The following is a 27,500-nucleotide window of genomic DNA, read 5'->3' as shown; positions in this document are numbered from 1 at the left end:
GCCACTGTCAATAGACAGGATACTGGGCTAGATGGACCACTGGTCTGATCCAGTACGGCCATTCTTATGTTATGTTCTTATGAAGTGCTTGCTCCATTTCGAAGATGAGGAAACTGAGACACAGCGAGGGGAAGTGACTTGCCCAAGATCACTCAGCAGGCCTGTGACAGAGCCAGGAACTGAACCCAGGTCTAGTGAATCCCAATCCAGTGCTCTCAATTGGTTTAAAAGACAAGTGGAAGTGCTAGTGGGCATGCCGTACAAGCCTTCAAGTTTCAGCGGAGAGCGCATTTTGTCCCTTCTGCACGCTTTGCCTACGGGCATGATGAGCATATTTAGTGGGAAACTTCACCAACTGCCTCAACAGGTATTTTTAACAGACTGTTTGGCCAGTGGGACCCAGACCCCTCATGTGATTTTGGCTGAGAATGGCTACTCTGATAGACCCCCGCGTTGCAGAGCAATGGCCTCTCTCAAATGTAACAGCGAGGATCGTCAGGTTTGTTAGAAACCACATTGCTTGACGTAAGGCTTCCAAAACAGCTTTAATCCTCAAGAGGGAGGATGGTCCAGTGATAGGCAGGCCATTTGTCTGGTTTGAAGCTGGACAGTCCTGTTTTGGAGTGGTTTGTTCCTTGTCTGGCACCGAGAGAAAACCAGGTATGGTTTTGTCCAGTATTCTGCATGGAGGACACACTGTATCATGCACAGAGGTCACGCAGACAGGGGCAATGCAGCACACTCTTCAAAATGGCATCCTCCATGTGGCTTGACTTTGCCCCTTCCCACATGGACCAGAATGTCTGGTATTCTGGGGACGTGTCAGTGGCCACCCTATCCAGTGGTTAGGCTGCTAGCCTGGGACTCTGGAGACCCCCATTCAGTTCCTCCTTCTTCTGCAGACCTCCGTGTGACTTTGGACAAGTAACCAAGGCCCAGATCCTCAAAGGCATTTAGGCACTTCAGTTTTCCATCTGTAAAACAGGGCTAAGACTTGGCCTGTGCTATACAGGAGGTCAGACTAGATGTTCATAATGGTCTCTTCTGGCCTTAAAAATCTATGAAAAAATACCAGCAGTTGGTTAACGAGAAGTGTTAAAAAGGTGCCATGGGAGGAACAGGTATGGAGACTGAACTACCCACTCTCTGGATCAGGCCAGTGGAGGGACAACTCCCTGTTTGGTGCCTGTTCTGTGGCTAGAAAAGAGGTCTGCGAAGGACAGACCAAATTCTACACTCTCTAGGCCTGTCAATCCAGAACCAGCAGTACAATGGGCACAATTATGCAGGATATTGAGTGCCCTCAACTCCAACTGACCGCAGGGTGTTCAGAACCTGCTCAGGACTTTGCAGCCTTCATCCCCGGACTCAGGACTAAAAGGCCCCTCCTAGTCTTTGAGTCCAGGCCCTGCTATTGCAGGCAATCCCTTCACAGAATCCCATTCATAAGCATATCGAGTTCCATCTTAAAACAAGGTAGGTTGTTTGCCTCCCTGAATACCCGTTAAGGAAAATGTAAATTGTTTATAGTGATTAAACACAGGTATTCCATTGCTTCAATCTTATTTCCCAAAACCAGAGCTGCTTTGATATTGTGGGCCAGCCCCTCAGCTGCTATAAATCAGCAATGCTCCACCGAAGTCAACAGATCTACACCGATTTCCACCAGCTGCAGGTCTGGCTTGGTGTATGAAAGAAGTACCAGAAAACAAGCTCTTTCGGACTCATTTGTGAAATGCAGACGGAGGGCATGGCACAATGTTAGCAGTGAAAGAACATCCTTATAATGAGGATCATGTCAAGGCAATGAGGGACAGCAGGCTGACGATGTCTGAAAATAAAGGCTATTATTAATCAGAACATCAGAGTCTCCATATTTTGTGGAAACATACAGGGTTAGTTCCTCAACTGGTGGAGAACTGATTTCAATGGAGCTATGCTGGTTTCCAGCATCCTACCCCAATGCCTTTCAATCTGCTGTACAGTTATTTTGCTCTCTCAGGCTTAGAAATCCCATTTAAAGAAGTCTTTTTCAAGCAGTGCTACCACTTCCTTCTTCATCAGCCCCCGAGCAGGCAGTTAGTCAAGCCAGTAATCAAGGATATTCTTCTGTTATCTACCAGCCCTGCAGGATAAAGAGTAATCCCGTGAAGGAAAGTTGCCCAGAAAAGGTGCCAGAGGAGGACAGTGACCCGTCAATGAACTGAGATGAACAAACAGCACCAACTGTTGACTTTGAACAAAGCTTTTGACCTACATGGCTGGATCCCAAATAACTGCATTTGGCCCTTTTGCTGCTGTACAACAGAGCCAACTTGGCTGCACTGGCGCGGGGGTTGGAATAGAGCCCTACAGCTCCAGGTGAGGTTGGGCAAGTCTTGTGCCTTGATTTCATTGCTAAATGGCTGGTTGTTGAGGTGTGAAACCAGTCACTTGTCTCACTTCCCTCAAGGCACAGGATGGACATACACTCTTTTTCATGCTAACGCCAGCTGGATAATCTAGTTTAATTCAGTTTCACACTGGTCAGTTACAACGTATTTACACTGGCATCCAGGCAAGGTTACTCCCTATCTATTTGAGACTGTTTTGTTTTACAACGCCACATCCAGACACCCCACATTCTCTCCATGTTTCAAGCAGGATGAATATATGACCACGTCTTGCAAAAGGGACCAATGATTTTGGGGTCCCAACTTGAGACACTGTGAAGGGGCCTGATTTTCAGAAAGTGCTAAGCACCCGCCCTCTGAAAACCAGGTCTCTTAAAAAGGGTCTCAAGTTGGGTGCCCAAATATACAGGTTTGGTTTTGTTGGTGGTGGTTTTTTTGTGGGGGAGGGGTCTTCTTTCAGCATATTGAAGATATAAGAGGGGGCAAATGAAGATCAGATGTTGGACCGTCAGCCAGCTGAGCAGTCCCTGTCAGGAGGTTGAAGCCACTGGTAGATCTTTGGGTCAGATGGGCCAGGGCCACTGTGCTGGAAAGGCCGTGGCAAGGAATGCCCTTGAACCTTGGAGTTCTGTCAAAGGAGCGTTATTGGCTTTCACTTCTGTTTCTTGGTCTGAGTCAACCACACCAACTCAATGAGGTGAAAGGAGCAGGTCATAAAAAGATATTAAAGTTTCATGAATCTTCATTTAGGCTAAATGAATATTTGGAGACAAGTTACTTCTTCCTACAGTGTATATTAGTATGGCACTAGGCTCGATTATAGAAATTACAGCAAGATAGATTTGATTATCTATAGTATAACGTGACCCAATGGCTGGAAGCTAAAAATAGACAAATTCAGACTGGAAATAAGGCATAAATTTTTAACACAAAAGTAACTAAACAACTGAACAACTGACTAAGGGTTGTGGTGGATTCTCCATCACTAACAATTTTTAAATTGAGATTGACTGTTTTTCTAAAAAATCTGCTCTAGGAATTATTTCTGGGAAGTTCTCTGGCCTGTGTTATACAGGGGTGGGACTAGATGATCACAATGGTCCCTTCTGGGCTTGGAATCTATGAATTTATTATTCCATTTGAGTTCGTTTTTCATGCCCATCAGTGCAATATCTAGTCACCTGTGATGGCTTGGTTTTCTCCTGGTTTGGAAATAGCATTACTTAAAGTTCTCCAGTGAGGACTGGATACCGTTATTGGTCAGAAAAATAATAAGCACTGATGCCATCATTTGGTATTATTTAGAGAAGACCCTGAACCACAGAGCACTGATCGAAATCCAGACACAAACTTCTCCAAAGCTCAGGGCAGTTGCAGTCTGGAGCTCTGCTTTTTGAGGCATTGGTAGCCACGCCAGCTTGAGAATCTAGCTCTGGGTTCCATCTCTTGCATCAGTAACTATAGCACATGTTACAAGATTTTTGTTCTGTTTGCTGGTTGAAACATATTGAAATTAGAAATTCTGATGACATTTTCATCAACATTTTAACAAGACCAAAAACAATAGGTTTCATTTTTGTGAAAATTATATTTTTTAAACCAGCTCTAGTAAACAGCATATATAAAAAAGCTTATGTTCTTACTTTATTATTTCAATTAAAAAAACAAAGTTACAAAACCTGATGTCAAACTATTAACTACCTTGCATAGTAAAACAGGTTTTATTATATTGGCTCGCAGACAATTGCAATAGCTGCTTTAGCAGAACAAAACTCTGAAAACTTATATAAACTGGTGCCCTGTTCCTTTAATGACATCTTCTAAATCACTCAAGCTGTTTATGTCAGCCCGCTCTAATGTTAAATGCCCAGTCAATCACATTAGATGTGTTAAATACACTCTGGGGCAAGTGTGTTTCCAGTGTTTAATGTTCTGTAAACTCCCACGGCTACCTTGTCTGCAGTCACTAAGCAATTTGGCATCACCAACTTGAGGAAAACTGAAGCAAATATAAACCCAATGCAGGAACGGAGAAGGGGAGCAGAGGACAAATAAATGTACATAATTCTAAAGGATTGCATGGCAAAGGTGATGGCCTTGATCATACAGCTGCTCCAAAGATGGATCTCTATGCATTCACTGACCCGCTGTTACAATTGTGGTAGCAATTCATATGTGGTAACATTTAAGATCCTTTCAAAGGGACAGTTAGCTAATTAGGATAAAATGCCTTCCATTCCAATGTCCTATTTAAAAGCATGCACCATACACTGTATTTTAGCCCTATTGTTTTGAACAATGTAAAAGCCAGAAGAAAATGAATTGCCACGTAGGAACATGGGAATTGCCAGACTGTATCTAACCCAGCATCTTTTCTGCAACAGTTGCCAATACCATGGGTCAGAGGAAGGTGCAAGAAATCGTGAATTAAGCAGTTATGGAATAATCTACCCTGAAGGAAAGTTCCTTTCTGATACCCAATTGTTAGAGGTTAGATTGACCCCTGAAGCATGAGGGTTTATATCCCTCCCAGAATTTGTTTCTGGTTTAATACTTATGATTCTAACTGGGTATTTTCATTACCCAAATACATATACATGCCCTTTTTAATCCTGCTAAACTCTTGCCCTCATTGATATCTTGTGGCAGTGAGTTCCACAGCTAACCACATACCTAACATTCCCCAACCACCTAATCTAGCCTCCATCTCCACAGTGTGGAGGTCCCCACAGTAGCACTTCCACTGGATGTATGGTGATGTCAGGGCCTGAAACGTGGGCTGCCTAACCTAGTGGTTGGAATCAGGAGCAACATCAGAATAGTGGTCACACCAAGGGTGAAGGCTGGAATCAGCAACTGGGCTCATGGCGTGGTGACAGGAACAGAGACAAGGTGTGGTGGGAGGAACAAAGAACAGGGCGAGACAGCAAGAACAAGGAGCAGAAACCAGGCGAGGAACTTGGTCTCAGAGGTCCAGGCAGCAACAGGCCTAGTGACTAGTTGCTCAGACAGGGAATGGGACAGGAACAGGAAGCTTTGCACCCGGTGATGCCCAATCAGCAGTCTGCTGTTAGTCATCTGACCCGGCTGAGTCAGCCTGTGCGCTTCTGGTAGTGGGATATCAGCAGCAGTTTGTTCAGTGGCAGAGAGGATAAGGGTCCCATTCGGCGGGTTCCAGATGTGTGCTACCTGACAGAAGATTTTTGTGCAGGAGACCAGCTTCCCACTAAAGCCGATGGAAAGGTTCTCACTGAATTCAGTGAGCCGTGGATTTCTCTCCACTTCCCCTAGGGGGTGGTGTACACTCCGCCTGAATTCCCCCTTCATAGCCCTAGTGGTCAAACCAACCAAAATGAAGAACATTCCAAGAACCAAGAATATATCAACATGACATCTGAAGTTTCAAGTGGAGAATCTATATTTGAACAGCCCGAAGCACAAATACAGCTACCCACTGAAGAAACAGTGTCTCCACAACCTAAAGGCAATTCTCGATGTTTGTCAGTCAAATTTTTCCCATTTATTGGAGTTAGAAAACAGGGCTACGGCCGCACCTCTTGCAAAAAAGCTTAAGAAGAAGGAAAGCTTCCCACTGCTACAGCTGGTAAAACTGGAGGAGCCTGGTTTGCCAGACTGATCAGCAAAACCAGTGCTGACAAACTATGTGAAAAAGCTGCAAAACACCAAGCCTCTGGACTGCATTGAGATGCACAAAGCCTTATAAGCCAGTCACTTTCCAAGCCAATTTTAGAAGTACTTAATGAGGCTGTTAAGAATGCTGGAGACACAAGACAGTTTATGTGAATAAACGGCTGTCGCATCACACTTTCTATTTAAGCAAGAGATACTACACACTACAAACTGGAGGCCAACATTAAGTGCATTGTCACTTGTTAACCCAGTGCATTCATCTTTGGTGGCTTCTCATGTGTTCTTGTTAAACTCTGAGGATAGGACAAGAAGCAATGGGCTTAAATTGCGAGCGGGAAGCGGCGCAGGGCTGAAGTCCTGAGCCCCGGCACCCCCCTCTGCGGGGCTGAAGCAGGGAGCGGCAAGGTGCTGATGCCTTGAGCTTTCCCCCTGCCCCTCCTCCCACCGCCCCCCGCCCCGCTACAGTGGGAAGTAGCACGAAGTTGGAACTCGAAGCCCTCCTGCCTCTTTTCCCCCTCTCCCCCACCCAAAGAAGCATGGGGCTGAAACCTGGAGCTTCTTCTCTTCCCCGCCCACTGCAGCCAAGAGCAGCACAGTGTTGAAACCCCAAGCTCTCCCCCATCCACCACTGAAACCAGGAGCAGTGCAGGACTGAAACCCCGAGCTTCCCCCCTGTCCCTGGCCCCTGGAATTTTTCTAGTATGTTTAGGGGGCATCAGAAAGAAAAAGGTTGAGAGCCCCTTGTCTAGATAATACTTAGTCCTGCCTTGAGTGCAGGGGACTGGACTAGATGACCTCTCAAGGTCCCTTCCAGTTCTATGATTCTATGATCTACTCAACTAGCACTAGTATGAGCTGCAGAATCTTCAAAAGACATTTAAAGAGTCATAAATGTAAGGTCTTTGTTATATTCTTTTTTCAAGAAGAGTCCAAAAAGATTGAACATCTTGGAAAAAAATAGAAGATTCTCTGAGATTGAAGTTCAAATTAATCCAAACCGGGAAAACCTGCTGGCTTTCTCATACACAATCCTTGGCTGTTTTCTTAAAATTACTGCAACAATTATTACTGGCTTTGGAAAGTATCTACCAAGATGGGACAGATCTAAGTATTGAGGCTGGTGGACTATTGCTACTACTTTCAGAGAATGCAATCATCTTTCTCTCTTATAAGGCTACTGTTGAAACCACTTGGGTCATTAAACAATGTCATTAGGCATCTGCTACAACAGTAATAGATCTTTCTCCAGCACTAAAAGCTACACTTGGATCAATCAGAAAGATATCCACTGAAAACATACTGGAAGAAGCAAAGACTTCAGTCCAGAAGCTGACTAATGAAGGCCCTTATATTGACTCCTTAAGTGACGAGGACAAGAAGTGTTTGCTAAGCCATCTGAAAAAGTACACAGACTTGATTCTTATAAATCTACAACAGCAACTTCTGGATTCTACTCAACCCCTATGTAGCTTTCACAGATACCTGTCTTATAAAACACCAACAGTTGCGTCAGGGGCGCTGGACCAATTTTTATAGTGAGAGTGCTGAGAGCCATTGAACCAAACTGAACCCTGTATATAATGGAATCCACTTCAAGACAGCACCTCTAGTTCCACCTCTAATTCCAGCACCTATGAGTTGAGTGGAGTAAGGCACAATCGGCAATGGGGCTGCCAAGTGATCAGGATAACACAGAGAATCTGATCATAGAGTGGAATGTCATATGATGAATGAATGAAGATTTGACTTCAACTTGTTTTTTACCATCGCTAGTGGCTCGAACTGATCTTTGTGCTGTGTTTCCCGGGATGAAAGAAATAGGAACTCATCTCTGGCTACTCTCAGTCACAACAGCTACAGTTTCGTGTTCTTTTTCGTCATTGAATAGAATTTTGTGTTCTGAAAGAAGTCGCCTTCTGCCTGATCATGTGAATGAACTAATGAGCATATCAGTTGAAGGACTGGAAGTACCGGACACATGAGAAGCCACCAAAGATGAACGCACTGCATTCGAGTAGTTCGTTAACAGAGTTGTGCAAAAGTACGAGAAACCAAGAAGAATGTAGATGTAGTGCTTCATAGAAGGCTTGAGTAGCAAACTTTAATTTGTGTGATTTTAAAACATGAGTTAAATCTAATAAAATGGTCGTGAAATATTTTTCAGTTACTATGCTGCCATACAGCTTCACATTTGCCCTCACGATCTCACTCCTTGGCCCTCACCCCACATAACACATTGTGGGCCACATATGCGTCCCACAATGGTAAATAGGTTAAGAACCTCTGAATTAGAGAGCTTGTTTTTAGCCTCTAAGATGCCTGATTATGATTACACTGTCTGATAGTCAAGCTGGAAGGGCATATCAAGTGGGGTCCAACAGAGATTTGTCCAGGGTGCGGTTCTATTCAACATCTTCATAAATGGTTTGGATAATGGCATAAAGAGTACACTTTTAAAGTTTACAGACGATACCAAGCTGGGAGGGGTTGCAAGTGCTTTGGAGACAGGATTGGAATTCATAATGATCTTGACAAAGTAGAGAAATGGTCTAAAATACATAGAATGAAATTCAACAAGAACAAAAGCAAAGTACTACATTTAAGAAGGAATAATCAATTGCACAAATACAAAATTGGAAATGACTGCCTAGGAAGGAGTACTGCAGAAAAGGATCTGGGGGTTATAAAGGGTTACAAACTAAATATGAGTCAACAATTTAATACAATTGTAAAAATGAGCAAACATCATTCTGGGATGTGTTAGTAGGAGTGTTGTAAGCACGATATGAGAAGTAATTATTTCGCTCTACTCTGTGCTGATAACTGGAGTATTGTGTCCAGTTCTGGGGAAAGATGTGGACAAACTGGACAAAGTCCAGAGGAGAACCATAAAAATGATTAAAGGTCTAGAAAACGTGATCCATGAGGAAAGAATGAATGAAAAAATTGGGTTTGTTTAATCTGGAGAAGAGATGACTGAGGGGGGACTTGATAACAGTCTTCAAGTACGTAAAAGGTTGTTATAAAGAGAAGGGTGAGAAATTATGCTCCTTATCCACTGACAATGGGACAAGAAGCAATGGGCTTAAATTGCAGCAAGGACGATTTAGGTTACACGTTAGAAAAAACTTCCAAACTGTCAGGGTAGTCAAGCAATGGAACAAATTACCTAGGGAAGTTGTGGAATCTCCATCACCAAAGGTTTTTTAAAAATAGGTTAGACAAACACCTGTCAGGAATGGTCTGGATAATACCTTGTCCTGCCTCAGTGCAGGGGACTGGACCAGATAACCTAGCGACATCTCTTCCAGTCGTACATTTCTATGATTATTTATCAATATCAATGCAAAAGGATTAAATGCACAGCAAATAATGAGCTTCAAGGGGAGCAAAGGAACCTCTCACTGCACTCCCCAGTCCCTGCCAAGCCATGCATTTCATGTATGGGGAGACTACTGTGATGAGGGAGAAGGGGGTTGGGTAGGGTAGCTATGCCTGGGGTTGGTGGGACAGAGCTTGTGTTGCCAAACTACATGAACATCACCCCGAGCACTGACCTTTCAAAAATTATACATCCTTCCTGTGGGTTGGCGCTAAAGGGCCTGTGTGTTTCTGAGCACTCCTCTGAGGTGAGGAGAGCCCTACACGCCCATGGAAGGATGAGCTCAGGTCCTTGCAAGGCTGGGCTCTACGGGACTGACCCACTGGAGTCCATTGAAAGACTCTCATTGATTTCAATGGGTTTTTGAATCAAGCACTAGGTCAACAAATACAAACCCCAGAGCATTCAGCATGTGTATGCCTTTAACCTTTCCAGAGTGCATTACTCCACGAGGTAGGAAAACTGTATTCATTTTATTTTAAAAGCATGCAAAAAAAAAAGGGAGTAACCTCCTGTAACACCGATTCAGGATTCAGTATTGACATGCCGTTACATTAGTTTAATCAAAGACTGCCCAGGTTGTTCACAGCCTGTTACAATGGAAGTAGCAAAAAGTAAGAGCTACCCAATATGCTCTGTTTTGTGAGCTGACGAGGGTGACTAGCTATTGCTATTGTATTACAGAACTTACAACCTGTCACAACAAACGATAAGCTACAATTCAGAGGACTGCTTCATTCATTGCTCTGTTCGGCTTTGCCGGAACACCATAGCCAGTTATCTGGTACTCAGCCAGCTACTCCTGTTGACTTCCCATGGGCATTAGATCAAGGCCTTAGACACTTGGCAAAGCTACTCCCAAAGACATTAATGCCCTTGCTGTACAGGCCAAATTGCTTCACAGCTGCCATCTTGATTGGGAGAAGTTACCTGCCGAGGCCAAAACAAGGAAAAACATTTCCAGCACGCTGTCAAAGCAGGCATCCTGTGTCTCCTTGACGCTTGGGAAATAAAGTGGGCCAGGCTTTCATTGGCTCCTATTGAGGGAACTCAGCAGGTGCGTCAAGTCCAAGTTCCTGCCAATAAAGGGCCAGAAGCGATGTAAAATTTGCTCTGGGTCTCTGAAGCTAGACAAAACATGAGGTCAAACAGGTTGTTCCCATAGCATGTAGCAAGCAGAAAACGACCTCGGTATCATGTACACCGCAAATCGGGGCAAAGGTGAACAACCGTGTAATGATAAAGGATGACATCCAAAACATCACCCGCGCCAGGAAAACCCTGCACGTTCCATCAGACTGAGCAGAAAACGGGCCAGACTGCACTGCCATAGAACAGAAGAGCGCAGTTTCAAGGGTGCATTGAGCAACGCTGCTAAACCCAACACATCCTGCGCCCGCTAACAGCAGTACGATCACTCAGACCAGTCACCTGCAGACACCCGAGGCTGCTGGGCATGGCAGGAACTTGGTGCCTGGAGCTAATATTTTTTAGGGCCAGGTTTGAGTCCCACATCCCATGTCCCTCGACTCAGTTTGATATTTTCCAGCATTGACATACTTGGTTTTTGCCCATTTCTTTCAGCCCTTCTGCACTTCTAGCATTATAGCCCCACTTTTTCCCATCCCTGCCCACGCATCCCAAATCCCCTCACAGCCGCACTCCCCTCTCACTATCCCACTCCACCTATGTTCTCACACACACACACACAACCATGCTACACCCATGCTCTCTCCTGCCTCGGCCGCCCTGAGCCCCCAAATACTGCACCTGTTCACACAGGCAATAGGATGTTGAGGATGAGAGCTCTGAATGGAGGCCAGGGGGGACAATGGGAAGATAATGGACATTAATGTTGATAAGTGGCCATGTGACTTACCTATCCATACTGATATCTACTTATTTAACAAAACAGGGAATTTCCCTCAAACAAACACTTGGCTCGGTCAGAGTTACGGTTGCTCAACTGCAAATTCTACAAAGACAATCACTAAAGGTCAAGCAGATCTATAATCACCATAGCTAAGCTCCTACACATACTGCAACATTTCAAAGTCTTAGAACAAGACATAAAATAAATACCACAACGCTTTATAAAAGGGTAACATTTTCAAAAGCACCTACCTGACTTCAAAGGCAAAGGCCTATTTTCAAGAGGGACTGAATCACTTTTGAGCATAGGCTCCAGGGCTGGAGCACCCACGGAAAAAAATTGGTGGGTGCTCAGCACCCACCGGCAGCGCCCCACTTCCCCACCCCCCGCTCCAGCTTACCTCCGCTTCCTCCTCCGCGAGCGCGCCGCTGCATCCTGCTTCTCCCCCCTCCCTCCCAGCGCGTGTGCCACGAAACAGCTGATTCGCGGGGCAGGGAGGGAGGGAGGGAGGGGGAATGTGGCGCGCTGGGGGAAGAGGCAGGGCTGGGGCAGGGATTTGGGGGAAGGGATCCAATAGGGGCAGGGAAGGGGCGGAGTTATGGTGGGGACTTTGGGGATGGGGATGGAATGGGGGCAGGGCCAAGGGCGGGGAAAGGGTGGAGTCGGGGCGGGCCCAGTGGCGGGGGCGCGCAGGCATCCACCGGCACCGGAGAAAGTTGGCGCCTATGCTTCCGAGCCCATTTGAAAGTGAATGGGATTCAGGCTCCGAAGTACCCAATGGCCAGAATTTCAAAGGTTACTTAGGCACCTAAAGATGCAGAAAGACACCTAGCAAGATTTTCAAAGCTGCCCAATTAGATTAGGTGCCTGACTTCCACTGAAATCAGAGTTAGGTGCCTAATATTAGTGCGTATAAACCCCATGAAGCACTTATCTGCATCTTCAGGCACCTAAATATCCTTGAAAATCTGTCCCTAAATCACTTTTGATACTGGCGTTTAGGCTCCCAAGTCACATTTTGAAATTTTTACTCGAAGCAACATCTTAAACATGATCTGTGCAACACAAGATTTTTGATTTCATTATCCAAGTACAGCTTTCTAAAAGATGCATGATACTCCAATACACACATGAATAGAGTGCAATCAGTTGAATGCAATCAGAATCTACAGTTTCTTTAATCTGTAGGTACCTGTACTCCCTCATTAGAAGAAAACAAAAACAACTGGGTATTTCTGATGTACTCACCTCCACCATAGGTAGTGGCCAACATAATTGAAGACACCCATGCAATCTCACTGTAGGATGTGCCAAAGAAATCCTGGATTTCTTTGAAGAAGATTGCTATGGCTTTAGGAAAAGCATATGAAAATCCAATGGAAATGAACGCTCCAAATACTACTGCCCAGCCCCAGCCCCCATCAGGAGGGGTGTAGGCTAGCTGTGTGTTAGCTGGAGGCGACATGGCCAGGCTAAATTAAAGCCCAGAAAGCACTCCTCTGGAAGCCCTGAAAAACAAAGTGTACACACGCAAAGTTAGTCCTTGGGCAAGTTCTCCACGCCCAGTTCTCTCTCGCTCGCTCACTATCTCTCAGTGGTAAGGGTTTGGAAAATTTGCAGCTGCTGGAGCAGTCAACAGAAATTTCAAACACTATTTTAGAAAAACACAGTTCCTAGGTAAATCGCATGGTAGGTTATGGTGCTTCAGTGCAATGGATAACAGCTAATTCTAAATCTACTTACACCCTGGCCTAGTGACTCTGCCTGCCCTACTCGCTTTTATCGACCAACGATGAGATACCAGGGATCTCCATAATTATTCTTTTGAGGTGGCTATTACTCAAGAATAAGGCCAAGATTTTGTCACGGAGATTACAGAAGTCATGGAATCCATGACTTCCAGAGACTCTGTGACATTTTCCAAGGCAGCTGCCCGGTCGCCACAGGCGGATTCCAGAGCTCCCAGCCGAGAGCCCGCATCTCTGAGCTGCCACAGGCAGCGCGGGAGCAGGGGGAGGGAGGAAGAAATCCTTGTGCTCTCAGCCACTGTGGGTAGCCCCTGAAGCCCCAGCAGCGGTGAGTGCTGGACCCTCCTCCCTCCCCATTTTGTCAGTTATTTTTAGTAAAAGTCAGGGACAGGTCACGGGCTTCCATGAATTTTTGTTTATTGCCTGTGAACTGTCCGTGACTTTTACTAAAAATGTCTATGACAAAATCTTAGCTTTACTTAAGAATAACAGCCCAAATTTTGGCCATTTCCACACCCCTTTGCAACTCCAGCGGCTTGAATTGGCTCACTCTGGGATACAAATCCAGGAAAAATTTGTTCCGTGTGTAACATTCCACGCTTTTGGAGAGAACAGAATTCTATCACTGTATCTCCTTCCTACCGCTGTGTGTGTTCAAGGAAAACCTGAACCCCCCTATCACCACCACCACACACATAAGCAGGAAAAAGGCAGAAAGTGGCTGCTTGAAAATGCAGCCAGGAGCAAAAAGACAGTGTGACTGCTACCATCTGTGGGAACATGCACTCAATACATACATGCACGATCATGCACACAGACTACATGTAAGACATGTGCATACACACAGAACACACCAGGGGAAAATCAGATCAAAGGATTCTTAATCAAAGACTCTGTTATGTGCAATGCACATGCCTGAAGAACACAATATGGATCCACAGAGAATACACTTGCATATGCGAAGAATACCTCTGCATCCAAAGAATGAACATGCACCTAGAACACACAGCACATGCATATGGAATACACACAGCCCGAGTACATGGGAATCACATACACATCCAGTACACAGGCTGGCATTGTGAATGCACATGGATACACAGAAACAATACAAGAAACATGCACATATAGTATGCAGATGATACATGACATAGGCACATGGCACACAGATTACATCAGATTCACTGGCTTACGGCATACACAGGACTCATATGCATAAGGCACAGCAATAATACATGAAGCACACGGGCATATGGAACACAGACGGTACACAGGCTACATAGATATGGGGCAAACACACGGGGCTCACACACACGGCACTGTACATAGAGTGTACACACACAGGAACATCCATAAGGCACCATGATAATACATGAAGCTCACATGCATGTGGCACACACATGATACACATGAAACAAGCACATTACTGCACCTAGCACACACAAGTAGGCAGATGCATGCAGCACACGGGCTGCACATAGGGTGCACACACTGGCACATGCATATGGCACACAGGTGGTGCAGCGCACACACGCAGGTACATGCATGTAGCACACAGGCTGCACACAGAGTGCACATGCATGTGGCACACAGACTGTGCAGGCAAGACACAGACAGGCACATACCTGGTACAGAGGCTGCACGTAGGGTGTGCACACTGGCACATGCATGTGGCACACAGACAGGCACATGCCTGGTACAGAGGCTGCACGTAGGGGGTGCACACTAGAACATGCCTGTGGCACACAGGCGGTGCACAGCGCACACGCAGACACACATGCATGTGCCACGTGGCACACAGACTGAGCAGGCAGGCCACAGACAGGCACATGCACCTGGCACCCCGGCTACCAGCTCAGCTCCCTAGCAAGCTCCCAGCGCCCCCCCAGCTGGAAACACCCCGCAAGTCCCTTCCCCGAGACGGCCGAAGCCCGGGGCCCCGCGCCGGCTGCCACTCACCTGCGCGCTGAGCCTGGCACTGCGCGGGCAGCGGCGGCGGGAAAGTGCCAGCGTTGGCGGAAAATCTCACTGCCACCAGCGCGAGGGGGGCGGGGAGCAGGTCCGCTCCTCCAGCCTGCCCGGCCCAGACCCGGGGCGAGCCCAGGCAGGAGGGGGGTTAATAGTCCCTCCCAGTCCCACCCCAGCCCCCACGGGCCCGCCCTGCCTCTGCATGGGGCTGCCAGTCGCACCCCCAGCCAGAGAGCGCCTCTTGCAGCCACGCAGGGGGGCAGGCGGGGGGGGGGGGGTTAGCTGGCTTTGGAGAGGCGGTGCAAAGTAACCTACCAGCTGTTGCATCAGGTTTGTTGCACGAGCTAAAAGTGACCCTGGCCGCTCCTTTGCTCCCGGGCAGGACGGGCACTGAAGGGAAAGACGCGGCGCCCCTTCGCGGGCTGGCTTGGGACGCTCAAGGAAACCCCCCGAGCCTTCAAAGGGCTTTGCAGAACCGGCAACAAACTTCGTTTGAAACTTCCACCCAGCAGCCGGATGCGCCCCCGCGCAGGTCTCTGCAGGGCGAACCAGGCAGATGCTGTTTGTGCGGGGGGGGGCGGCTGGTGCATTGTAAAAATAAAACACTGATCTGCTCTGAAAAGCGAGACCCCTCCCTGGAAGGGGCACTGCCCAGTTCCATTCACACGGAATCGCCTTACCCGGGTTACCAAATACCGCCCCCCCCCCCCCCCCCCAGTATTAGAATTGTGAAGGGGGCGGACGGGTCGGGGTCAGTTGCACTCGTGTGGGTCCTATCCGAGCCCAAGGCTGCAGTGTACCGACTGCAGAAACTGCAAGGCCACTTCCAAATTCAAACTAAAAGCTGTTTATTCCATTTTTTTTAAAGTAATGGCATTTATATTACTAGTGGAGTGGGGGCCACACAACTTTTTAAAAAAAGTCTACAAACGTTTTGAAAATGTTGCCAAAGAAAAGATTTGAAGCACAAAATAATAGGCCTTTGAATATGAGCTATTTTCCACTTATTTTTAATATATTCTATATAGCAATTTAAGTTCTTTTATGTATAAAAGCAAACCTAAATGCCTAAACGGTGGGCCAAAACCTGGCTGATCATGTTCTTTTAAGGTTCAGTCCCATTTCCCCCCCACCCCATAGGTGCTGCAACTAGGGGGGCTGCCGCACCCCCTGGCTCAAAGTGGTTTCCATTATATACAGGGTTTACAATTTGGTTTAATGGCCTCCCCACTATAAAAATTGTTCCAGCAGCCTTGCTCCACCCCAGTTTCTAGGACACCCAAGCCATATCTCCACTCACCTCACACACCCTAAATTGCCCTAATAAACATTGTAACATGCAAAACAGTCATGAACCAAAGAGCATTTGGGTCTTTTGTGTTGTTTGTTTAATATTCTTTTATGCCCTCTGCTCTGCATAATCTTTAAAGCATACAAATAAATGTTATTTCTGAATGATTATGAAATCTGAGATTAAACTGAAAACCGTGGAAGCTATGAGAATTTATAGAAAGTTTAAAATATTTATCACAAAATCCTGGATATTATTTTCTATGCACAAAAAAGTGTTTGTAGGTTTGAAAAATACCACATAAGGGAGAATTGCCTAACGTTAAGTACAAACAATGTATCTTAACATTTAACAGTTTGGTTAAAATAGATCTGATAAGGTGAACATAGAAATCGTTTTGTAGGTTTTGTTAAATAGTATCTCTTCACTTGTGTAGCCCATAGGACTAACCTGCTTGCTTGTGTGTGTGTGTATATATATATATATACTTAAACTATAAGAAAAGATAGATATATAGATATAGATAGATATACACACTTAAACCAAATACTTAAACTATAAGTTTATCGTAATAGGTTTATAGATTTATATTAAAGTAAGTTTGGCTGTAATGCAAGAGACCTACAGGCCATATCCTGCATGTTAAGCTAAAGCAAAGTTGGCATATCTCTCTCCTGCGCCCTTTTACCCAGAAAAGCAAAGTTGACCTTTTATCTTGTTTTTCCTATACCCAAATAAAGTGCCTATGCCTAGGTCTAAGCCCGTCACCTAGACCGATAGAAGAATGGCATAGGGGGGGGTTCAATGTTGTACCCACAGACTTAACAAGTACGCCACAAGAGACTGATGTGCGTACATACCTGTCATCAATACGAACATACATATTCGCCAATGGGGTAAGTGACCCTAACATTTCTGTGGGTGAGGAATGAAATTTGGGCCTAAGAGGAAGGATTTCTGGCAATTGTCCTATAAAAGAGGTGACCCATCTCAATAGAGCTCTCTCCATTCTTACTGACTTCAGTTCTATTCTTACTTATTCTATTTCTACTCTATTTCTCTCTGTCTATTCTATCTATCTACGATGGCTACTACTATTAGTAGGCTATACTTTTTCTTCTTAAGCTTTAAGTTTCAAGGGAACTAGGTTTCCCTAAGTTTTATTCTTAGCCCTAAATCAGGCTACACTTTTTTGCGTAAAAAAATAAAATTTTCTGTTAAGCAGGTAACATCTCCTTTAACACTAATTTCCTTCTCATAAAACTGCATATGTATTGCTTTTAATCTAGAAATCTCATATTACCAATGCATGTATGTGTAATATAACAGCATATCATTTATATGTTGTTGTATCTCACCATGTTTATGCCTAGCCGTTTGCTGTGCAATACATAATTATATTTAAATTCCTACATATCAAAATTCTCTTTATGAAACTTATTGTTAACAATTTAATTCTTCAGCAGCACAAGTTGCCAGTAAATTACAGTTGCCTTCTTACACCTGCATTTAGTCCAACTTTGCCTCCTCGGTTCTGGTTTATATAAGGGCCTGATTCAAAGCCCTTTGAGATCAATAAAAAGCCCTTAAGGCCCCATTTACCACTTTGGGGATAAGGCAGCTGTTTCTGAACCACTCCAAACTTTATGGACGTTCACATCCAGATCTGAGTTTTGCAACTAGTCCCTCTTTGTTTAACACACTGAACCAAAACCCATCTCCAAACCAGACATTTTAATCAGGATTTGGAGACATGCAGATACAGTTATCAATCTGAACTTGGTGACACAAGCCAATCTCTACTCTCAGGAATTCTGAGACCATACACTGTTTATCAGTGTAAACAGAACCCAAAATCGTCTTCAGGGCTTGTGGAATAGCATCCTGTTGTGATTATTTTTTGACATAATGTGATGATGTTGTTATGCACTATCATGTTGTGCGGTGACATGCTAACATATCACAACATTGTGGTCTGTTAGATGATACAGACAGGGCAGGTCTCCTTTCTAAGGGTCAGAAGAACCACACAGCCTGGTTGCCATACATGTTCTCATAGCCATAATGCAATATTTTCACTCCATGCATCTGATGAAGGGTTTTTTAGCTTATGCCCAAATAAATCTGTTAGTCTTTAAGGTGCCACCGGACTCCTCGTTTTTATAAAGCAATAGGTACGCTGTATTTATGAACATTTAGTATTATGGAGAATATTTTTCCAGCATGAAAAAAATTCACGTACATAATTTCTTGCATCTAGATTGTGCATATACCACATCCTGATGGTAACCTGGATAGGCCTAACTTCTTTAGGCACCCCCACTGGGATCTTAATCTGGTTCCCCCGAATGACTAGCACCTCTCATTTGAGAGAAGGTTCCTTTCATACCCTGCTATACTCCTTTCGTTCTTCTGTGTTCTGGGGCTTTGGCCCTTCCATGCAAAAATCAGCCCTGTAGGCTCAGCAGGAAATCAAGCCAGAGTCCTCAGAGCCAATGGTCAGGCACTGTCCCTTAACAACTCTTGTGTTTGCTGCGGGGTGGCTTTATCTTTTCATTACTGGTTGTTTTTCCAGACAGCCTTATATTGAGGTAACCTAATGTCTTCATATAGTAAACATCCCGATAACCAGGCCAACATACCACATCGATAAATGATCACAGGGCAGCTCCAAATCCATCACAGTTATAACCTGCCTTTTCAAGAGAACCTGGTGATTTTGATTTTAAAAAGGTATCTCATTTACAGGGGCCTGATTGTCAAAAAAGGCTAAGAACCCATGCTCTGGAAATCTGAACTCTTTAGGTGTCTCACGCTGAGCACCCAAAACCACTACTTTTGAAACTGTAGCACTATACTTGCATTAATATCTTATAATTCATCCACATAATGTGCATTGTTTTGTGGCATTCAAGCAGATTTACAGCTGTTTAAAGCAGTAAAAAATTCCATTTAAAAAGATTTCTTTTGGCTGAGTATGTATATCTTTAAAATGCCACTAATCAATCAAAGAAAGCTTTTATTTTCTTTTAGTTACATTAGTAAAGTTATGGGGAGGAATGCTGTCCATGCATTTCACAGGAAGCATGGTCATTAGAGTCCAAAGGGAAAACCCAACCATACAAGAGTACAAGAACTAATGTGAATCAATAGAGTCAATGTTTCCTTAGACCAGTATTTAAGCCAGAGCTTTCATGTGCCACTGAATTCTCACGAGGGTTGAAGGTTATCTGACAATTAGAAAATTACCATAGATAAACCTTAAATCCCTGAACAGTCCAAGTTCTTTACCCACCGATCTCCATAGAAACCATTTATTATCCTTACGTAACGAATCAGGTTTTTTTATTGGTTTTACTATATAGAGCCAATATGCAAGATGGCAAGATAGATTAGACTATGCTGAGTAATCACTTACATCTGAGATATCAACTTCAGTTCAAGGCAAATGTTTGGTAGTTCAACCTGGCCAATAGTGTGAAATTCCCCATAAACTAACATCAGTGGAATCCAGATCCTTTTTCGCATACAACAATTCCATCAATGTCCTCAGTGTGACCTCATTTTGGGAAAGAGATTACCTGGTATATTTGAAAATGGTCATGTGTGTTTAGAGTTCTTACAATATTCTTAATTTCGCTCAAGGGATCAGTACATATCCTCTTTTGACCAGGACTTTGGATTTCCTCATCACTGAGCATGACTAAACAAAGTTAACACAAAATGCCTTCCAAGAGCCTCCAGCCCTTAGGGATTTATTAGCACTAATCGTTGCAAGTTAGGCGTTTTAATTAAATGAAAACTTACTTATTCAGTTCCCAGTGCTGTGATCTAGTGAGAAGCCAGCAATAAAGAGGACTGCAAATGAATGAGCCACCACTTGTTATAGCCATGCTCTGAATATGAGAGGCAGTTGTACCACAACATCTGCCTCACCCATCTAAATCAAGCTGAGATTCTTGGTGGGGCAAAAACTTCGACTGTCATCAGCTTTATCAGATATCAGGGTCAACCACTCATTTTGGGTGTTCGCCTCATGCGTTGAATTTCAGTTTCGGGTGTTATCCCACCAGTTAGATACTAGACCTCACAGGGTGAAGTTCTGTAATCTGTACAATTGCTCAGATTCCCCATTAACTAGAACTGGGTGGACATTTCACAGGGAAATCTGAAAGCAAACAAAGCTCTCTCAGTCCAAAATTCTGGCTCAGTTCCCCAGAAGATTCACATTTTCAGATAAAATTGGGCTGGAGACCCCAGGTTCCATCAACCTGCTTAGCATTTGTACATTTGGTGAGTGAGATGCAGGTGGCCTGAAGTCCTCCCAGATGTCAGAGACACTATCACTGGAGATATGTTTGGGGCCTGGGCAGCTGGTTCACTCTCCTCACTTTCTGAGTTTCTGTTTAGCAGAGCAGTAATTAAACAATGCAAATAGAGACTATAGGTATAAACCTGGGTGAATCATAGAATATCAGGGTTGGAAGGGACCTCAGGAGGTCATCTAGTCCAAGCCCCTGCTCAAAGCAGGACCAATTCTAGGGTTACCATACGTCCGGATTTCCCTGGACATGTCCGGCTTTTTGGTGCTTAAATCCCCGTCCGGGAGGAATTTTCAAAAAGCCTGGACATGTCCAGGGAAATAGCGAGGCATAAGCCAGGGTCCGCCCGGCCCCAGCATGATCCGCCGGGTCCGTAGCGCAGCCCAGTCGCCCCGGCTACATTGTAGCGAGCTCGGGCAGGGAGGGGGGCGCAGCTGCAGAAGGCAGCGGAGGGGCCGCTGCTGCTCCCGAAGGCCGGGCAGACCACGCGCCCCAGCTGAGCCCGCAGGAGCACGGGGAGGCTGGGCCCAGCCAGCAGCTCGGGCTTCCCTCGCAGGAGGGGACCCCCTGGCCACTGGGGGACCCTTCCTGCGGCCCTGGCACCGCAGGAGCTGTTCCAGCGGGGACAGGCAGGGGAACGTGCGAGGCGGCGGGGAGTGTGGCGTGTACCGGGGCTGCAGGGACCTGCGCCGTCCCGGTCGCCGCTGAGCCTCCGAAGCCCCCGCCAGGCAGAGGCTGCCGGGTGAACGGGGGAGTAGGGCAGACAGGGAGGTACAGAGGCTGCAGGGCAAGGAGGAGCAGGGCAGGTAGGGGCATAGAGGCTGCAGGGGTAGGGGGACGCAGGGGCAAGGCAGGCGGGGGGCGCAGAGGCTGCAGGGGCAGGGGGTGCAGGGGCAGGCGGGGGGCACAGAGGCTGCAGGGGCAGTGGGGGGGCGAGTGGGGAGCAGGGGTCACAGAGGCTGCAGAGGCGGGGGGGTGCAGAGGCTGCAGGGTGAGTGGGGAGCAGGGGTCACAGAGGCTGCAGGGCAAGGGGGGGTGCAGAGGTTGCAGGGCGAGTGGGGAGCAGGGGTCACAGAGGCTGCAGGGGCAGGGTGGGGCGGGTGCAGGGGTTGCAGGGGCAGCGGGCGCAGAGGCGGGGGGCACAGAGGCTGCAGGGGTGGTGGGGGGGTGAGTGGGGAGCAGGGATCACAGAGGCTGCAGGGGTCACAGGGCTGCAGGGCAAGTGGGGAGCAGGGAAGCACTTAGCAACCCCAACCAAGATCAGAGCGGGAGGGAGGAGGGGGAATGCAGGGTGCTCAGAGGAGGGGGCAGGGACTTTGGGGAAGGGGTTGGAATGGGGGTGGGGAAAGGGCGGGGCCGGGCCGGGGAAGGGGCGGAGTTGGGGTGGGGCCGGGGCCCCCATGGAGTGTCCTCTTTTTTCAGTGTTGAAATATGGTAACCCTAACCAATTCCCAACTAAATCATCCCAGCCAGGGCTTTGTCAAGCCTGACCTTAAAAACCTCTAAGGAAGGAGATTCCACCACCTCCCTAGGTAGCCCTCGTGCTGGATATTTACAAGAGCTACGAGGAACAGACAATGATCCCAAATTTGGGATGGCATCCACAGTCGCTGACATAGGTGAGAAAAAGAAACCTATCCAATAAAGCAAACTATGCGGCAATATGGGACATTGCATCCCCTGAACTCTGCATTTGCCATCCACTAACTAAATTAATTCTAGCGATGGTTAGGTCCCAATTCAGAAAGAGGGCTGTGGGGAGCTGCAGAGGTGGAAGAGTGTGGAGAATTTATGTAAATAAGTGTGCCAGAAGCAATCCAAAACCCACTGTGGGGATTTTATGATAAAAGCCTAAGAACAGATCTTGGGAATCCAAAGATTGGGCTCTTTGGAATTGTGAAATATACAGCTGGCTATTTTATTAAACTTTCTCACTTAGAGGGTCATGTCTGAGACATAACATTGGGGTAGGTTTGTGGATAGGCCCATTATTAGGAAATGCTTTAGGGTCAGATCCTTCTGTCCATTCCATGGCGTGGAAAAGCGCAAAGGTGCATCACTACCAGCAAGGAGGAATAGCTACCAGCAGACCGACTTAATAAGAAACATGGGCTTGAAGCTACATGGGAATTAAGGGTGCATAGATGACCAGAGAGGGGCAACCAACCTTGACAGCACGCTCTCCTCGCAACCCAATGGGTATTTTGGCGGAAATCCTAATCCCCCCAACACATATGCCCCTCTCGAAATCCCTTGTTCCTTCTGCAGGTGAATGGGACTAGCTGCCACAAATCAGGGATGCGTGGCAATTGGGGTGCAGAGTCCACTCTGCAATTAGACACTGCGGCTGGCCTGTTCCAGCTGACTTGGGCTCATGGTGCTCAGGGCAAGGGGCTGTTAAGTTGTGGTGCAGATCTTTGCGTTCGGGCTGCAGCCCGAGGTCTGGGACACTCCCAGCTCGCAGGGTCCTGGAGCCCAGGCCCCAGCCCAAGCCTGAATGTCTACATTGTAATTAAACAGCGCTGCAAGCAGAGCCCCACGAACCCAAGTGAGTTGGCATAGGCCAGCCGTGGGTGTCTAATTTCAATGTAGACATGCCCACTGGCACCCTGCTGCCTAGGCAGCCTGCAGAGTTCAATTGCACTGATCCTGCTACATTTCCGTCCTCACATGCTTCATGCAGGATTGGCAGGGGCAGCAACCGGCCCTGGAAGAGAGTTCTAGTGTATTGGTACGAACTGAGAACCGCTCAGCAAGTAGCTAGGGACATGGCAATCTTCTCCCGCTCATCATGTCCCTTTCCATTTAGTAATGTTTTACAAGGGGTCAAGGAGAGGTCAAAACAGAAACTTGGTGTTTGCTAAGCTCCAGTATTAATAGCAGAGAAGAGACCAAACTGCCAGAGGAATTCCTACAACAAGAAATAATTCATTTGTTATCCAGGGAAATGCTTAAGTAGCTCTAGTCCCAGGTCTATGTGGTAACAGCAGACGGGTACATACACCATCACTGCTGGAAAGAATGGTTTCCTATAAACCGGAAACTAGACATAGCAGTGAGATTTTTTTTTATTTAGCAAGTATTTCAATCAGGATAACCTGAATAGAGTGTTATTGTAGCCGTGTTGATCCCCAGATATTAGAGACAGCATAGTTGAGATAATATCTCCACTAACTAATAAAAGATATTAATTCACCCATCTTGTCTTTCTAATAACCCAAATTATGTAGAGAAACCAGATATGATTCCTTTAAATCTAATAACCAGAATGTGTTCACTTGGGAATTATTCCCTGGCTACTACATTGCAAATATCCTTGCTTACCTTTTAATCCTGGAGTGGACCCTATTCTCTTACATTTGGGAAATGGTTACCTAAGAAGAGGGAAATAACATGGTTGAGGTTTTCAAAGCAGTGCAGGGGACTTAGCTATTCATTTTAAAAGAGGACGTGTGGCTAAATCCCCTCCACAGCTTAGAAAATCTCAGCCTCTGTATTTAATTCTATCATGACTGGGGGTAAAAGCTGGCAGTATTTAAAATTATGTACATACATGGCCAAATGCATGGCTTGTGCAGAAAGATGTATAAATAAAAGGTTAGTCAGTGGGTGTTGCAGTGTCCCTCCGGACAGAGAAGAAACAGGAGTCAGTTGTTTGCAACGAATATAAAGGGGCATGTTTACTGAAGCCACTGGACATAGACATTCTCTGTACCATGAAGCCTTTAAATCATGATTTGAGGACTTCAGTAACTAAGCCAGAGGTTAGGGGTCTATTACAGGAGTGGGTGTGAGAGGGCCTGTGACCTGCATCGTGCAGAAGGTCAGACTAGATCAGAAGTCGGCAAACTACAGCCAACGGGCCACATCCAGCCTGCGGGACCGTCCTGCCCAGCCCCTGAGCTCCCAGCTGGGTAGGCTAGCCCCCAGCCCATCCACCACTGTCCCACCTCCTCCGCAGCTGCTGCGCACCGCGCCGCCAGCACTCTGGCCCGCTGCTTCTGTCGGGCAGCGTGGGCAGTGTAGCTGGCTTCGGCTGGGTGGCGGGGCTGCGAACTCCTGCTGCTCTGAGCAGCATGGGCGGGCGGGGGGTGGGGAGATTGGATAAGGGGCAGCAGGCCCCAGGGGAAAGTTAGGGGCAGGGCCAGCGCCAGACACCAGTGCAGCAAGCAGGTGCTTGGGGCGGCCAATAGGAAGGGGTGGCACGTATTCAGTGGCAATTCGGCGGCGGGTCCCTCGGTCCCTCTCAGAGGGAAGGACCTGCCACCGAATTGCCTCTGAACAACGAAGTGGCACCGGTAGAGCTTTTTTTTCACTGCTTGGGGCGGCAAAAACGCTGGAGCTGGCCCTGGTCAGGGGACAGGGAGCAGAGGCTGGTTGGATGGGGCAGATGTTCTGGGGGGGGCGATCAGGGGACGGGGAACAGTAGGGGTTAGGTAGGTGTGGGAATCCCGGGGGAGCTCGCAGGGGGAGGAGGTGTGGATGGGGTCGGGGCAGTCAGGGGACAGGGAGCAGGGGGCTTGGATAGGGGGTGTGGCCCCGGGGGGCAGTTAGGGGTCAGGGCAGTCAGGGGATAGGGAGCAGGGGGGTTGGATGGGGTGGGAGTCTGGGGGGCAGTTAAGGGCAGAGGTCCCGGGAGGGGGCAGTCAGGGGACAAGGAGCGGGGGGGTTGGATGGGTTGGGCATTCTGAGGGGGGCAGTAAGGGGGCGGGAAGTGGGAGGGGGCAGATAGAGATAGGGGGCCAGGGCCAGGCTGTTTGGGAAGGCACAGCCTTCCCTACCCGGCCCTCCATACAGTTTCGTAATGCCGACTTGGCCCTTGGGCCAAAATGTTTGCCCAACCCTGGACTAGATGATGCTGATGGTCCCTTCTGGCTTAAATTCTATGAATCTATGATATCCCTGTCATTCCCAGTCCATGGTTTTTTGCTCCCAGACTAAGGCCTTCTCTTCACTACCAAGAAAAGTTATGTTTTTACCTCTGGGTAGCGAACACATGTGAGCTAGTCTGAGTTAAAAACACGTGAAGACAAGGCACTTCAGTGTTACCATGAGGTAAACGAGGTGAAATCAGGCATTTTAGTTTTATTGCGAGGTAAACTAGGGCAGGATTAGAGTGCTGACCTTGCCTAATTTACCCTATGGTAAAACTAAGGGCCTTGTTATCACTCTGTTTTTACCTCAGAATAGCTTGCACAGGTCAGTTACCCTAAGGCAAAAGCCATGCCATTTTTAGTAGTGAAGACTATGCCTAACTAAACACAGCTTGTGTTGCATAGTGTCACCACACAGGGTGTCCCTAAGTCCTGGACCAGCCAGTAGTGGAAGAAACAGGTGCAAAGGATTCTAAAGATCTTGTCGACATAAGAGAAAGTTGTACCAGTTTAACTTAAATTGTGAGTCAATATCTTGCTCTTTCTCTAGCTCAATTAATGTCTACAAAGTGGAAATCCTTCAACTGGAGAAACTGAAAAAGAGACAGATTGACTTTAGAACCTGATGGCTCGGGGCACTCAGCTGGGACATGGGGTACCAGGTTCAAGTCCCTCTTCTGGCTGTTTTAGAGCCAGGACTTAAGCCTGGGTCCCCCACACCCAGCTGAGTAGCCTGATGGTCAGGACACTGACGAGTCTGGGTGTCTTTACCTTGAAAAATTTCTGAAGGGCTTGGTTTCAGCTCAGTGCAGAACAGGAAAAATCTTTGAAAGAACAAAGGGAGGGAAGGGAAAACTTTTCCCACCCAGCTCTAGTCACTTGTTCTAACTAATTGAGGAAGGAAGCAGAGATCCTTTATTGCGTTTATCTTTAGGACACAGTAAAGGCTCAGATAGGACAGTGATGATCGCGGCATTAAATGCCTAGAGACTGCACATCAGCCATGGCCTGGTTTGCTTTGGACTAGCGCTGTGCAGAAAAGACATGGCTGTCTGAAAGGGGATCGGACCCCTGAGCTCTGGTACAGAATGCGGTAGCTTGATGTTACCGAGGGTAGAGATGGTCTGTTTGCTTACGTTTTCCCCACTGCTTTGCTCTTTGTACTCATTGGATGTTGTCCGCCAGATCAAGCATAAGGTTTTACTATTAACTTTCAAGGTCCTACCTGGATTGCTCTTCAGTGTCATTGAACTGTCTTTTGACACTTTTGTTCCTTCCATTGTACCCTGTTCGAACAGAAAAGATGAGGATTTTGGTCCCGAGGGTAGTGCTAGTTCAAGCTCTCTGCAGCCTTGGGTCAATGGAATGGCCCTAAAAATGCCACAGTCTTTTCAAGAAGGGGTTTGTCTACTCTTGAGCCCACCAGATCTTCTGGCTCTAAGCTCAGGGGGCTAACTCAAGTCTCAGCTGGAGCAGTTCAGACTGCTAAATTGAGGCAAGCTAGTGCAATTCCACCTTTGCAGGCTGGGATGCTCACTCCGAACTGCGGGATAGACATACCCTTTCTTTCAAGCACCTTTTGCCAGGCACTCCCTTAACATGGTTGGAAGCTACTATGACAACATTCTTATTATAGTGATCACAGGCACGGAACTGGTTTCTAAAAATTACATTAGGCTCTTAGCCTCTGCTTCATCTCTTTGGGATGACACTTTCTATGCTTCTAGCGCTCATGTTAAAGGCGAATGTTTGAGAAGAGAGGAGGAACTATGATTTCAATTGAAGTCAATGTCAGAACGCCCACTGACTTCAGTAGAGCCTGGCTTTCATCCAGAAAATTTGAGCCATGTCTGTTAAGCCATTTTGGAATTAGCCAAGTGTGAAAAAAATATTTAACTTTTCCTTCTAAAAATAATTAAGATGTTTTTCTATGCATAGTTAGCTCAGAATTTGCTGTGTTAAAAACTGAAGTTGTGATTTCCAAAGGAGATTTTCCCA

The 27,500-nt window shown here is 46.6% G+C and overlaps 1 protein-coding gene across 7 annotated transcripts in view; it reads right to left on the bottom strand.

Annotated features, from left to right (window-relative positions):
- LOC101950129 (monocarboxylate transporter 2-like) overlaps nt 1–27,500 on the bottom strand; it is a 67,519-nt gene that overhangs the window by 35,457 nt on the left and 4,562 nt on the right. The window contains exons 1-2 of one of the 7 annotated variants that reach the window (XM_024100136.3): nt 15,331–15,647; nt 12,548–12,807 (exon numbers count right to left, since the gene is read on the bottom strand). The exons of 1 other annotated variant lie outside the window; for it this stretch is intronic. In XM_024100136.3, the coding sequence (XP_023955904.2) occupies nt 12,548–12,764 (217 nt within the window). In that variant the 5' untranslated portion in view covers nt 12,765–12,807; nt 15,331–15,647. Of the gene's footprint in view, nt 1–10,356; nt 10,400–12,547; nt 12,808–15,006; nt 15,287–15,330; nt 15,757–27,500 lie in introns of those variants that run through there. 5 more of the 7 variants (XM_008179465.4, XM_065550703.1, XM_065550705.1 and 2 more) reach the window with 5 other exon arrangements.

Source organism: Chrysemys picta, chromosome 7 (assembly GCF_011386835.1).
Source record: "Chrysemys picta bellii isolate R12L10 chromosome 7, ASM1138683v2, whole genome shotgun sequence".
NCBI lineage: Eukaryota > Metazoa > Chordata > Testudines > Emydidae > Chrysemys > Chrysemys picta.
Note: the sequence above shows the minus strand (reverse complement) of the source record. Positions and strands in the feature narration are given on the sequence as shown.